The sequence below is a fragment of the Sebastes umbrosus genome, chromosome 5, assembly GCF_015220745.1.
Source record: "Sebastes umbrosus isolate fSebUmb1 chromosome 5, fSebUmb1.pri, whole genome shotgun sequence".
NCBI lineage: Eukaryota > Metazoa > Chordata > Actinopteri > Perciformes > Sebastidae > Sebastes > Sebastes umbrosus.
In genome coordinates, this window is record NC_051273.1 from 14959576 (window position 1) to 14972009 (window position 12434).

The window sequence follows — 12434 nt, forward strand, 5'->3', positions numbered from 1 at the left end:
GTTATTGCATTTCCTGTCAATAATAGTGGACCAGTGAACAGATTATAAACTTGCAGCTTTCTTGTGATTGTCGTATTTAAAGCTAGATTAGTCACACATTAATAACATTTGATGACAGTTTTAGTCGTTTACTAAACGACCAACCCAAAGCTGGAAAACTGGGAGAGAGACTACACAACTATCTGAACTACTATTAGAGAAACATCACAGTTTGCAGAGATAGGCAAACAGTCATCTAATGTTGTTTTTCCAGAAGAGAAAGTGGTGTTTTGGAATCAAAGCTGAAACTTGACAGTGTTTCCTTTACTGTTAGTTAATTATTCTTGCTGTAAATACTGCAGCGTTTTCCTTTCTGGGTTAATATGATTAGAAATGCATGTAGTTAAATGCCAATTAGCAATATATCAATTTTAGTTTATTATTGAAGCTTATTTAAAAACAAAAGTGCAGGTAAAGCATGGGGGAATATTATGCTTGGGAGCTATCTGTTGAGCGCTCATGACCCCCTTCGCGGATACAGAAGGTCACCACCGTAAGATGTATGTATTCTGGAGCTCTATGGCTATAGATATGCATGACTGGCCTTTCCCAAAAGTTTCTCATCTGGGAAACGTCTCTCAAAAGGACATTGTTTATGGACTTGTCATTGACAATAACAAAGATGACTTTCTGGTGAACAACATTCTCATTCTTGGAAAATTTTATTTGCACAAATCCAAGTATATGAAATTGAAACCTATAAGTTTAATGTGTTTCATTCTGAGTTTCTTTCTTACATAAAAGCCCTTAAAGTCATGAAAAACAAAAATGCATTGAAACTTCTTAGTATAATAGAATAACATGAATCACAGGTATATAGCCATTAATTTAATTTATTATTATTTTCATGTATCATTTTACATATTTTATTTGTTCTTGTTCTGTATGCACTTTGTCCTTTTACCATGTTGTTTGTAAATTTGAATTTGTTTAATAAATTTAAAAAAGAATTAAAAAATAAAAAAGGTCACACCGGAAGAAGGTCACAGGCATTACGTTCAAGATGGCGTCCCCCCTGTGTCAGTGTTACCAGGTGAGTTCTTTGGGTCTTTTTGTGTTAAATATCAGCATTTAAACATCACGAAATAATAAGGGAGGAACTTAAAACCATTTTTTCCAAGTAACACCACCAGTGACTATGAGCGTTGGACTGTAGTTTACTGACGAGGCTGGTAACGTCGCGTTAGCTCAGCTAGCTCTTTGAATAGCAACATGTCCAGCCGGCGCGTGAACTCTGACACACAGGAAGAAATGACAGCTTGTATATATGTATAGCTGCATGTTCTGACTTTACACAATGCCGCACAGTGAATAGAGTGTCTGTCTTTTGGTTATAAACACGATAACTTCATTGACAAGTCATTTCTTCCCACAATAATCACCTTCTCATGTAGCGCCGACGGTTGAGCTACATATTACTACGTCACATGTTGTTGTGTTTTTATCAATGAAATGCCCAACTGTTTGTCTCGAGCCAGTTAAAATGTCAACATGTGTATATAGCTGCATGTTCTGACTTCCCTATGCCCTACAATGAATTTTAGTTTAAAGCTTCAAACTGTCCTGTTTGCTGCCTTTTATTAAACCAGATAATGATGTTATACTGCACTACAGCTTTTACTCTGTGTTATAATCTATTTTAGCTTCTATCCTAGCTTTTATTTTAGCTTGTTTATATTTTCTAATCTTTAATGTTTTTATAACTGTTTTAAGTATGTCTTAATGTTCTTGAATGTTTATGTAAAGCACTTTGAATTGCCCTGTTGCTGAAATGTGCTCTACAAATAAAGCTGCCTTGCCTTGCCTTACTAAACTACTACTACTACTCTGTCTCCAGATGTGTATGAGAAGAGGCTTGGTGGCATTCCCTTACTCTTACCTGCTACTTCACAAAAGACCCAATGTCTACAGGATACGTGGGATCCTCCTCAAATGTTCTTCACAGGTACGAACACCTGACATAAACTGTATTACTACTTTATGGATATTCTGACGCTGTACTTTGCAGGTTATCTGCCTTCTTCATCTGTGGAGAGGTTTCCTGGTGTTTGGTTGGATTATGCTCTCTCAACGCCGAACAAATCTCTCTGCAGTTTTATATAAAAAGACCGACTTATACTTGCTTCTTGTTTTTTTATTGTTGTAACCTAGCAAAATTAACACACACACTCAGTTGCCAATATTAAGTACAGTCAAGTAAAACTACTGCAGTCTAAGACAACAATCCTGCAGTAAATCCCACCTTGAGGAAGTCCAGTTTTTGTTGAAACTGTGTTAGAGAGGTGTTGATTTAACATTAGGCCAGTTTTGGAAGATGAACTGTGCTGTTGAATTGTATTGCATTATGCAGAGTCCATCACTGATATAAATGGGATGAAAAAGATAATAGAGACACCTGCCAGTATAATTCAATACAGTTCCAACAACACGACAAACTACAGCCTCCAAATTTACCATAAACACCTCTGACTGAACGTCATAAACTTCATGAAGGTAGGATTTATTGCAGGGCTTTTCTATTAGACTGCATCCATTTCCAAAAGAAGCAGGAGCACTTTAAATGACAGATATGTAGCATAGACTATATTCCATGAGATTACATCTGCATTGACTTTTATTTAGTGCTTTGAAGATAGCACGTTTGCTGAAATATCAGCTCTTGGCATGACGTCTACTACAGTGCATATCTATCATTCTAATGTGATCTTGCTGTCTTTGCAAGTTATTAGTATGGCACACACCCCCCTGCAGGTCATAAATTTAAGTTTAATTGAACTGCTACAGACATGCTCGGAGTAAATTAATCCTATGTGTTGTTTCTTATTCATACCGACAAGGTGCCTCAGTCACCTCTTCTGCAGGTACGGTATTTGTCAGGGGAGAGAGGCGGTGGCAGAAGAGGTTTCATAGGGGAGCTTCTGGAGAACATTAAGCAAGAGCTAAACAAGAGCAAAGAAATGAAAGACAACATCAGGAAGTTCCGGGAAGAGGCCAAGAAACTGGAGGAGTCAGATGCATTGAAACAAGCTCGAAGGAAATATGTTAGTATTTGGTCACACACAGCATTTCTATCCATTTCATTATGAAAAACTAGTGTTAAGCTTGCTAATGCCCCCCCTGTGCTTTTACCAGAAAACTATAGAGTCTGAAACGGTGAAGACCTCCGATGTGCTCAGGAAGAAGTTGGGAAACATCTCTGAGACAGTTAAAGAGGTAAATGTGACGAGTATTTGAATCAGATGCAGCCTTTCTTTTGATTGCCATGTATACATTTAAGTCGATCCATCCACCCTTACAAGATGTGTGTGTGTGTCTGTGTGCATTGACAGGGACTAGAGGAGGTCAGTCGTACAGAAATTGGGAAGAAAATCAAGGATGGAATGGAGGAAGCAGCCAAAACAGCGAAGACCTCAGCAGAGTCTGTATCTAAAGGTGGAGAGATGTTGGGGAAGAGTGGTGCGTTCAGAGCAATATCACAGGTATGACTATTTATTTTTTATTTTTTATTATATTTCCTTGTTTAAAACTTAAACTGCATTCATTGTTTTTTCTCTCTCCTGAATAAACTAAGGATGCATATACATTGAAACGTAATCTTGTATTGTAAGATTGGGCATGAATCTTAAGACCTGTGCGACTTAATTACCAAGTGCACTGCTCTCTCTGTTGCACTGTTTGGTAAATCATTTGTCAAATTCTATTCATAGAAACTGCTCAAGGTTAAGGATAAAGGCAGGGAAATAGTAATGTACTATTGAATATCACTATGAAATTAATTAGGAATAAAAGAAACTCCAGAAAATGATATGCCTGAGTACTGGAACTTATTTATAGTTCTCTCGTCTGCTCCCTGTTCATTTGTTTCCAGGGCATGGAGAGTGTGAAGAAAGAGATCGATGACCTGGGTCACACCGGCCCTTATCGGCCTCCTGCCAGACTCAGGAAGAGGAGTGAGTTCTCCTCCAAGGGGGCAGGGGATGACAGCAAGGTCTTCGAAGCCAACGAGTACGTGAGTGCCCTCTGCCTTGCCCTGATACTGAGAGGGGAACGCCTCTCAGGTTCAGAGATAGATGATACCACTTACTGTATATGGCCGTATACAGTCTAATCATTATTATTCAAATACAGGAAATTGAACCAACCCAAAGCTGGCAAACTGTGAGAGAAACTACAAAACTATCTGAACTACTATTAGAGAAACATCACAGTTTGCAGAGATAGGCAAACTGTCATCTAATGTTGTTTTCCAGAAGAGAAAGTGGTGTTTTGGAATCAAAGCTGAACCTTGACAGTATTCCCAGTGTTTCCTTTACTGTTAGTTAATTGTTGTTGTTGTTGTTGTTGTTGTTGTTGTTGTTGTTGTAAATACTGCAGTGTTTTCCTTTCTGGGTTAATATGATTAAATGTGATGGTCAACAGGAACAGGTGTTTCCCTTGGCCCGCTGTCTGAAGCTTTACTTTGTGTGTTCTTCAGGGAAGCAATGGGTGTGGTGCTCCACAAAGACTCAAAATGGTACCAGCAGTGGAAGGACTTTAAAGACAACAATATGGTCTTCAACAGTAAGGACTAACTGATCTCTCTTTCTTTCTGCCTGCATCCTTGGCTGTTTACTTCAGCTTTAAGTCAGCTTTTAATGAGTGTACCAGCAATTCTCTGTTGCATCTTCAGTAAGTGATATGGAGTCCATGTCAACTAGCATAAAACCAGAGGCTTTAAATATGCAATTTTGTGTGGGAAAAGAATCATAAAGGGAACGGAGAACATCCTTTAATTGCTGAGTAGTGATGAAGTTAAACAACATGTTGGATCTAGTTGAACAGTTTGCAAGAGTTTAATGGAGTGCACATCATTCAGACTGTCCTACATGTGATGCTGCTATTGTTGGGCATTTTACACAGTTCTAGTGAGATAAATGAATCCATAGCAAAATGTTCACAAGTGCTAAAACTCATGTAAGATGTATTTGTGCCTGGGCGGCTTGGAACACTTTGCTAACCTTCAGGCTTATGAGGCCTCATTAATAAGCATTTGCCGAAAGGGTCAGTTAATAAAAGATGCTGCTATGGGATTAGGTGGAGAGTTTGTAACATGGAGGTTTTAAAATGTACATCACTGTGCTGGTTTAGACGATATTATGCATATTAGTTAGGGAAACAACGTTGATGATTAATAATAATGTCTGGGCAGGTGAAAAAAAAATGACCTGGGTTACAGTTAGGAGGACATTGTGCAAAGTCAACAGATTTGCAGCTATGTAGATTTCCGTAGCTGTTGTTGCAGCATCAACACTTTTTACTCTACCCTAAATACTGTGAGCCAGTACATCCGTTTTCAGTAATATGATAAATCTACTGCAAATGTCTTTTTTGGCTGATTTAAGTCAGCCCTCCAGAATTGCCCTCCTTTAGCTTCAGTGGAACTGGTAATATAGGAATGCATTCACTGATTACTTGTGCCTACACAATATCTTACACAGCATAAAACAACCCACATGCAGCACTTTTTAGTGGCGTCACATGGTATATGATCTGTTTGAAGGCTTTTTATTTAATTCAGCAGAAGACTGCAGTTTTTGAGATGCAAAAATGCAGAGAGGCATGAAGCTCAGACATTCTTGAACCCCGGATATTGCTTGTTGCATGGGTTGCACTATCGCCCAACCCTGCTTAATACACTAACATTTTGGAAGTGTGTGATTCTGTGTGAGCGGACTGAAGAGATGTGTGTGTTTTATGTTTATTCATCAGGACATGTATTGGAATCATACAATGCTTCATCAATCACCCAGCAGCGATGCACAGCAGCCTTTTGCTGAGCCTCAGATTTTAGTCTTTCATTCCTCCATGTCCAACCAGTGGACCCTGTGGGATTTCATATTTGTGACAGGAAAAATTATGTCTAATCTCTGTATATGACCTTACTATGAAATTTGAAGGATTTGCTGATCTGAGAGAATTGCTTTTACCCAACCTGCATGTGTGTGTGTGTATATATGTGGAAGAGATGAAAGTCTAATAAGCCCTCATTCCTTGGTTCACTGCAGGGTTCTTTGAGATGAAGATGAAGTATGATGAGAGCGAGAACACCCTCATCAGAGCATCTCGTGCCGTCACCGACAAGATGACTGACATCTTAGGTGAGAGACCTCTGGTTTGATAGTCTGCATGAATCACACTGAGAGGTCGAATCAAGCTGTAACAGAGAAGATACAAAGGTTGTGTGTACTTCAGAGTATCTACGGGTACCTATAAATTATTTTTTTTAAATCATATATACATTATGTTCTACAGCTTAAAGATAAGGAAACTAAAGTTAATGGCACAGATTGTGTAGCCTTAGTAAGAGACCTGTTATGAGCCCAGCAGTAGGTCAGTTGATATCAGCAACTTTCTTTTGTCACAAATGCTTCTATACATGTAACTACTTAGCCTTAGTCTGTTCTGCTGCTCATTTTCCGTTTGCTGAATGTCTGTGTTCATGTGTTCAGGTGGGCTGTTTTCTAAGACGGAGATGTCTGAAGTACTAACAGAGATCTTGAAGGCAGACCCATCCTTTGACAAAGATTCTTTCCTCAAGCAGTGTGAACGAGATATCATCCCCAACATACTGGAGGTATGTTGGACTGCAAACAACGCTGATACATTACCAGTGGCTGTGTAATGGAGTCATTTAATCCATTTGAGAAAAGTTTTTGTATGAATAGATCAAGTTAGGACAAACGCCTGATGATGTTTCTGACAGGAAATGTTTTATTTGTATGCAACATTGAATTACAGTAGATGTAATTGGGATTTTGTGACACTGATCAGGATGTACAATAAAACAAAGGTTGACCTCTGTCATCAGGTCTTGATTCACCCTTTCAGTTGCATCCAGGAAGTTCTTTTAGCTGGTGTTTGCTCTGTCTCCATGCAGGCGATGATCCAAGGGGAGCTGGAGGTGCTGAAGGACTGGTGTTATGAAGCGGTAGGGCCTTTCTCACACTCGAGTTTGAAGAGCTGAAACAGACACAGATACTTCTTTTGTTGCTGATATGTAAAGGCAGCAGTTAGACCGCCAACAGAGCACATTGGTGATATTGGTGTACATATTGGGAGGGAAATGTTTAGTCATAATGTTATCTTGTTTTTCTCCATGGGTGTGTAGACATACAGCCAGCTGGCACACCCAATTCAGCAAGCCAAAGCCATGGGACTTCAGTTTGACTCTAAGATCCTGGACATTGACAGTATTGATGTAAGTTTGTCCAAATTACACTACACATCATTATTAATGAAGCTTTGATCAGTGGTGGAAGAAATACTCTGATCTTTTACTTATAAAAGTAGCAATACTGTAGTGTAAAAATACTCTATTTCAAGTAAAAGTCCTGCATTCAAAATCCTACTCAAGTATAAGTAGAAAAGTATCAGCGTACTTAAAAAAATACAACATTTGCCTCTGAAATGTAGTGGAGTAGAAGTATAAAGTAGCATTAAATGTACTTGCGTACAATACTTGAGAAATGTACTTGGTTACATTCCACCACTGGCCTTGAGTATTGACACTCCACGGCTCTCCCAGGTTTTTGCTAAATACCAGTAATTCACTAGTTTGCAATTAATACTGGTGTTTTGGTATTCAAAATGCCTGAAATGAACATTTGGCCTCATGTCAGTAGCAGGTAATCTAAATGATTGAAATGAAATTACTTTCTGGTTGGAATATTTTTACAAACTAAATGAAGTAACATAAATTGTCATAAACGAGTAAACGGGTTATGGTGAGCAGATTTAGAATCTAAGCATTAATAGATGCTACTCTTAATCTTCTCTCTTTTTTTATCAGATTGTCACCTGCTTTTGAAAGCAGAGACATGAGAATACATGAGAATGACGACAACAACACTAACAGACAGCCAGTTAGAAGCCTTTTTAATGCACAACAATTGTTTGGCTTCATTTGAAGAGCTTGTGGTTACAGTGTATATGATAATCTGCGGGGAACTTTGTAAATATGCAAAATCAAAGTATAAAACCAAGTCAGGCAAATGTTAGCGTTGTCAAATGTCTTGAAAAGCTATGAGCAAGTGTCACTAGTCTTCATAACTTTATTGTATTTTGTGTTTGGCTGGTACTATTCTCAGACTGTGTTTAGGACCTTACAGGAATTTTGTCTTTGTCAACCATAACATCTGTATTTTTAAATATCTCTTGAGCCGTAAGAAACTTCTTTAATACTTGAATGCTGTCTAAAAACCATGTGTGTTGGTTCAGTAATGTATTTATGTATCCTCTACTCCAGTTGGCCATGGGGAAGATGATGGACCAGGGCCCAGTGCTGATTATCACCTTCCAGGCTCAGTTAGTCATGGTGATCCGAAACACCAAAGGAGAGGTGGTGGAGGGAGACCCTGTAAGTTACACAAACAAACACCACTTTGATGATTAAAGTAAAAAGCATTTAAAACAGAACAAATGTAAATTAAATTGCATTTGTGGCATGTAATGTTCTAGAAATAAAAGACATTTTTCACTGCAGACATTTTGACGTCATAGTAGGAAAAGCACAGGTGTATTCAATAACATTAATGAGAGCTGCAGGCCCTGGTGCTTGGGGTATTGTGCATGCTCACGCACTGGAACATCGTTAATGTTATTAGTTTCACATGTGGTTTTCCTGCTATGACAAGTCAAAATGTCTGCTGTGAAAAAAGTCCATACAAAGCATCAGCTGGCATTTTATCGTAATCACAAATATGTTAGAACTTCTCATAAACGATGCACCGAGACGACATTATGAGACGATTAAGCCGCTTTTTATTTGAGCATGGCTTTTATTTATTTAGACCCACGACCCAGACTAAAGCTTTATTGGTTATTAATCAGCTGTCTTGTCCTCTCGGGGCTCCTCAGAGACACCTGTGATTGGTAAAGAGGTCAAGGTATCCTCTCAGTATTGTGCAGCAGTTGGCATCTTTCCAGTGTGCAGATTAAAAGAGGATTAATGGTGGATGTAGTGTTTTATCAGATGGGTCCAAATGTCTGGACATCAAATGACAGCCTCTGCCCTTATGGACTACAGTATTAAGTGTCTCCTACACTGTTACTCCTCATCTTGTCCCAGACCTTTAAATCTTTTTCCACTTTAAAACTTTCTTGGTTTTAGAGACAAATGGGACATCTGGGTGTTGACTGGGCACAGCTAACTGAAAAATAATGTGAGCAATCACTCTGGGTAGCTGAATCAGTCGCACTGGTTTATTGCCTGTTATCGGTTGCAGACAGACAAATATATAAAACCCAACATGTCTTACAGAAGTAGAGACCAAATACTATTAAATTGGCTGAAGAGTGCTACTTCACGAACGCGGGTATCAAAAAACTGATGCTCTTTGGATCCAAAGACATGAGACCAAAAAAGAGAAAGATTAGACTTGTACTTAGCTTTGTGATCAATAACTCATAACCAAAAAAAAATACCAAGGTATACTGTTCTGCAAAAGCTTAGTGCTTACTTGTCTTCTTCAGGGCACGTAAAACAAGTGACCGCTCACAGATATACCAATATAAGGTTGGTGTCAGCTGCCAGCTGATTGTTATCAGGGTAGCGCTGGATAATTAACACAGGTGCAGTCAATTAGGTGAGTGTGTACATAATTATCGTCAATTCTAACAAGGCATCAATATTGTGAGAGAGGTTAGCAAGGTTTTTCATATAGAAAAATAATTACATAGAAAAAATACCCATGTTAAAATAGAATATATACATAATGGTACAATATAGATGATTCCTCAGCATAGGTTCCAATTCTTCACTTGACATTGGTTACCTGCAAAGAGGAAAGAAGTAAGTGTACACTCTCTAGTTATATATTTTCTATTTTAATATGGGTATTTTTCTATGTGGTTATTGTTCTATATAAATGTCTGTGAATATCTGATGCTATTGAGTATTTATGCTGGACTTACTAACCTTAAAGATATTGATGTTTTGTTAGAATTGACCTAATTATGTACACACCTACCTAATTGACAGCACCTGTGTCAATTACCCAGTGCTACCCTGATTACAATCACCTGGCAGCTGTCGCCAGCCTCGGTAGCCTTTTGGGCTCATGGCTTATATATGGCTAACATAATCACAAAATATGTTTATATTTGATTTATCTATTATCAAATTTTAAGGGTGTCTGTCTTCCCCGTTTTACAGCGATTAAGAAGAATCGAACAGTTAAGAATAAGTATACCCATCTGTTTTTCTCTCCCTCCAGGAAAAAGTGCTCAGGATGATGTACGTGTGGGCTCTGTGTCGAGACCAGGAGGAGCTCAACCCGTATGCTGCCTGGAGACTACTCGACATCTCTGCCTCCAGCACCGAGCAGATCCTCTAAGACTCTTTGATACGCTAAAGAGAGAGAGAACATGCTGTACCTAAACAGGTCCTGGAGCTGGCTGGGAAGAAGGGGCGGCATGAAGATGAGGGACAGACAAGTGGGACACTTCACAGCAGTAATATTGCTAAGTCGTGTTTCTAAACGCTTCACTTTCTCTTTTTTTTACTACACTGGTTTTGGGTTCGGTCACTGCAATCTCTGGGTTTTCTCTGAATGCTTGACAGTTATTTCTAGCCGTTCCTCTGGCTCCCACTAGGGGGCGGTAGACTACCAACAACTCTCTGTCACTGTACTTTCTGCAATGCCTCTGTGGCTGTCCATTTATTGAATCTATGTGGTGCAGGGCAACCATTACCATTTAAGGGATACAGGAAGTTATTTAACGTGGGCTCTGTCCATCAGTCCCTCACTCTCTCTCTCTCTCTCTCTTCCTCTCTGAGGCGTTGTTATCTTGGTGGTTGGTGGTGAGTTGTGGCCAGTCAGTACTCTCCTAGATTCTTGTTTGTATAATAATTGTCCACTGTAATTGTTAAAATGTGAGAAAATCTATATTTATTATGAAAAATAAAGATGACCCCTGTTTTTCACACTAGCAGACATTTTTAACCTTCTACTCTGCAAATAGTTAAACTTCTCTCCTGATCTGGAGGATATTACGTGATTCCTTCTAGGGCAGTCGCTAATTATTTTTTTAAAATTAAATCCTCAAGCGGGATTTTTTGCTATATTTCCTTTGGGAAAAATGCTGCCTGAGTGAATTTTTACAGTTGTATTTCCGGAGCAGATCTAGAGCACTCATTTGCTTTGAGTGAAATGTAGCTGCCTTGGTAAAACGGATTATAGTGAATTGCATTTGACAGCTTCCTTGGTCTGCGGTATATTACCTTTCAGTCCTGACATTAACACCATGTGCCATCGTACAGTTGTGCTCAGATGACATGCTTTGACCTCCAGTGTTGTGGAGGGTTATAAATCACTGCTACATGTGTTCAATGTGCCATGTTGTTACCTACACACCAGAACAATATGGCCTACATCAACAAACCTCTCTTCGACAAAACAATGGAGGTTGCAAAGGCTAAAGGGCACCAAATCTCACCAATAATCTGTCAGCCTTACGATTTGTCATCACATGTCCATGATGGGGTTAGAGGTCGCCTCTGGATACTGTCTGCATGTCTTTGGCGATCCTCTGCTGGCTGTGTGGGCAAATATATTTCACTGAAACACCTTTAGCGTGAATAGACAAGTAATTTGGATTCATGATGAGGACAATTACACCTCATTACAGGCCTATTTTATGCACAGATTTCATTTTGTGTTGGTAACAGACAATAGTTTATATAAGGTCCGAGTATGCAGATTGCAAACAAAGCTGCATCATACTGAGACTTTTTCTCTTGTCAAGCCAACAGGAAATCCTTTTTTTCTTCCCTGCATTTTGCCCATTTCCACTCTGTAAGATGTCACCACCTCAATTAAAATGTCAGATTTTTTTTTTTGTACACTTGTTTTGGTCTGTTTTATAATGTTACGTTGTAAAAAGAGCAAATGAAATCTGGGCTGGATCTCTCTGGAGGGTCTCTGTGCTTTATTCAGGACATGTGCTTAACGTGTCTGAGATGCTTCTGGGTACAGGGTGCAGATGAGACGGTGTGATCACACTACTGTTCATCGTGCGCGGCAGCAGTCAAGACAGCTCAGTACAGATGGTGGGATGCAGAGCAGCACGCAGCAGGATTGATTAGAGCAGCCTTGGGTGAGAAGATGGAGTGATGGTTTATAAACGTACATGTTGTGTATGCCTGCATGTGTACTGTACATCTGTCTTTAACATGTAGACCAGCAGCGCCACTGTTCCTGGGCTGTCCTGGATGATTGATCCTCTCGGTTGCTGAGTTGCGCTGAGGTTGCAGCTCCCCAATGTAGCGCTCATCGCTCAGGGTGCACCCCCGCAACTCACACACACACACAGCTCTCAACACAGGTATTCAGAGGAGCCACCCTGGATAATTCACT

At 39.4% G+C, this 12434-nt stretch overlaps 1 protein-coding gene across 1 annotated transcript; it reads left to right on the forward strand.

The window, feature by feature from the left end:
- The first annotated feature begins 944 nt into the window (after positions 1-944).
- Positions 945-11911, forward strand: timm44 (translocase of inner mitochondrial membrane 44 homolog (yeast)). Its single transcript, XM_037769077.1, has 13 exons — positions 945-1072; positions 1877-1984; positions 2877-3080; positions 3172-3252; positions 3369-3518; positions 3908-4044; positions 4514-4599; positions 6084-6176; positions 6528-6652; positions 6956-7006; positions 7187-7276; positions 8324-8434; positions 10293-11911. The coding sequence occupies exons 1-13, from the start codon at positions 1043-1045 to the stop codon at positions 10410-10412; spliced, it is 1386 nt and encodes a 461-aa protein (XP_037625005.1). The 5' UTR covers positions 945-1042; the 3' UTR covers positions 10413-11911.
- Positions 11912-12434: the final 523 nt, after the last annotated feature.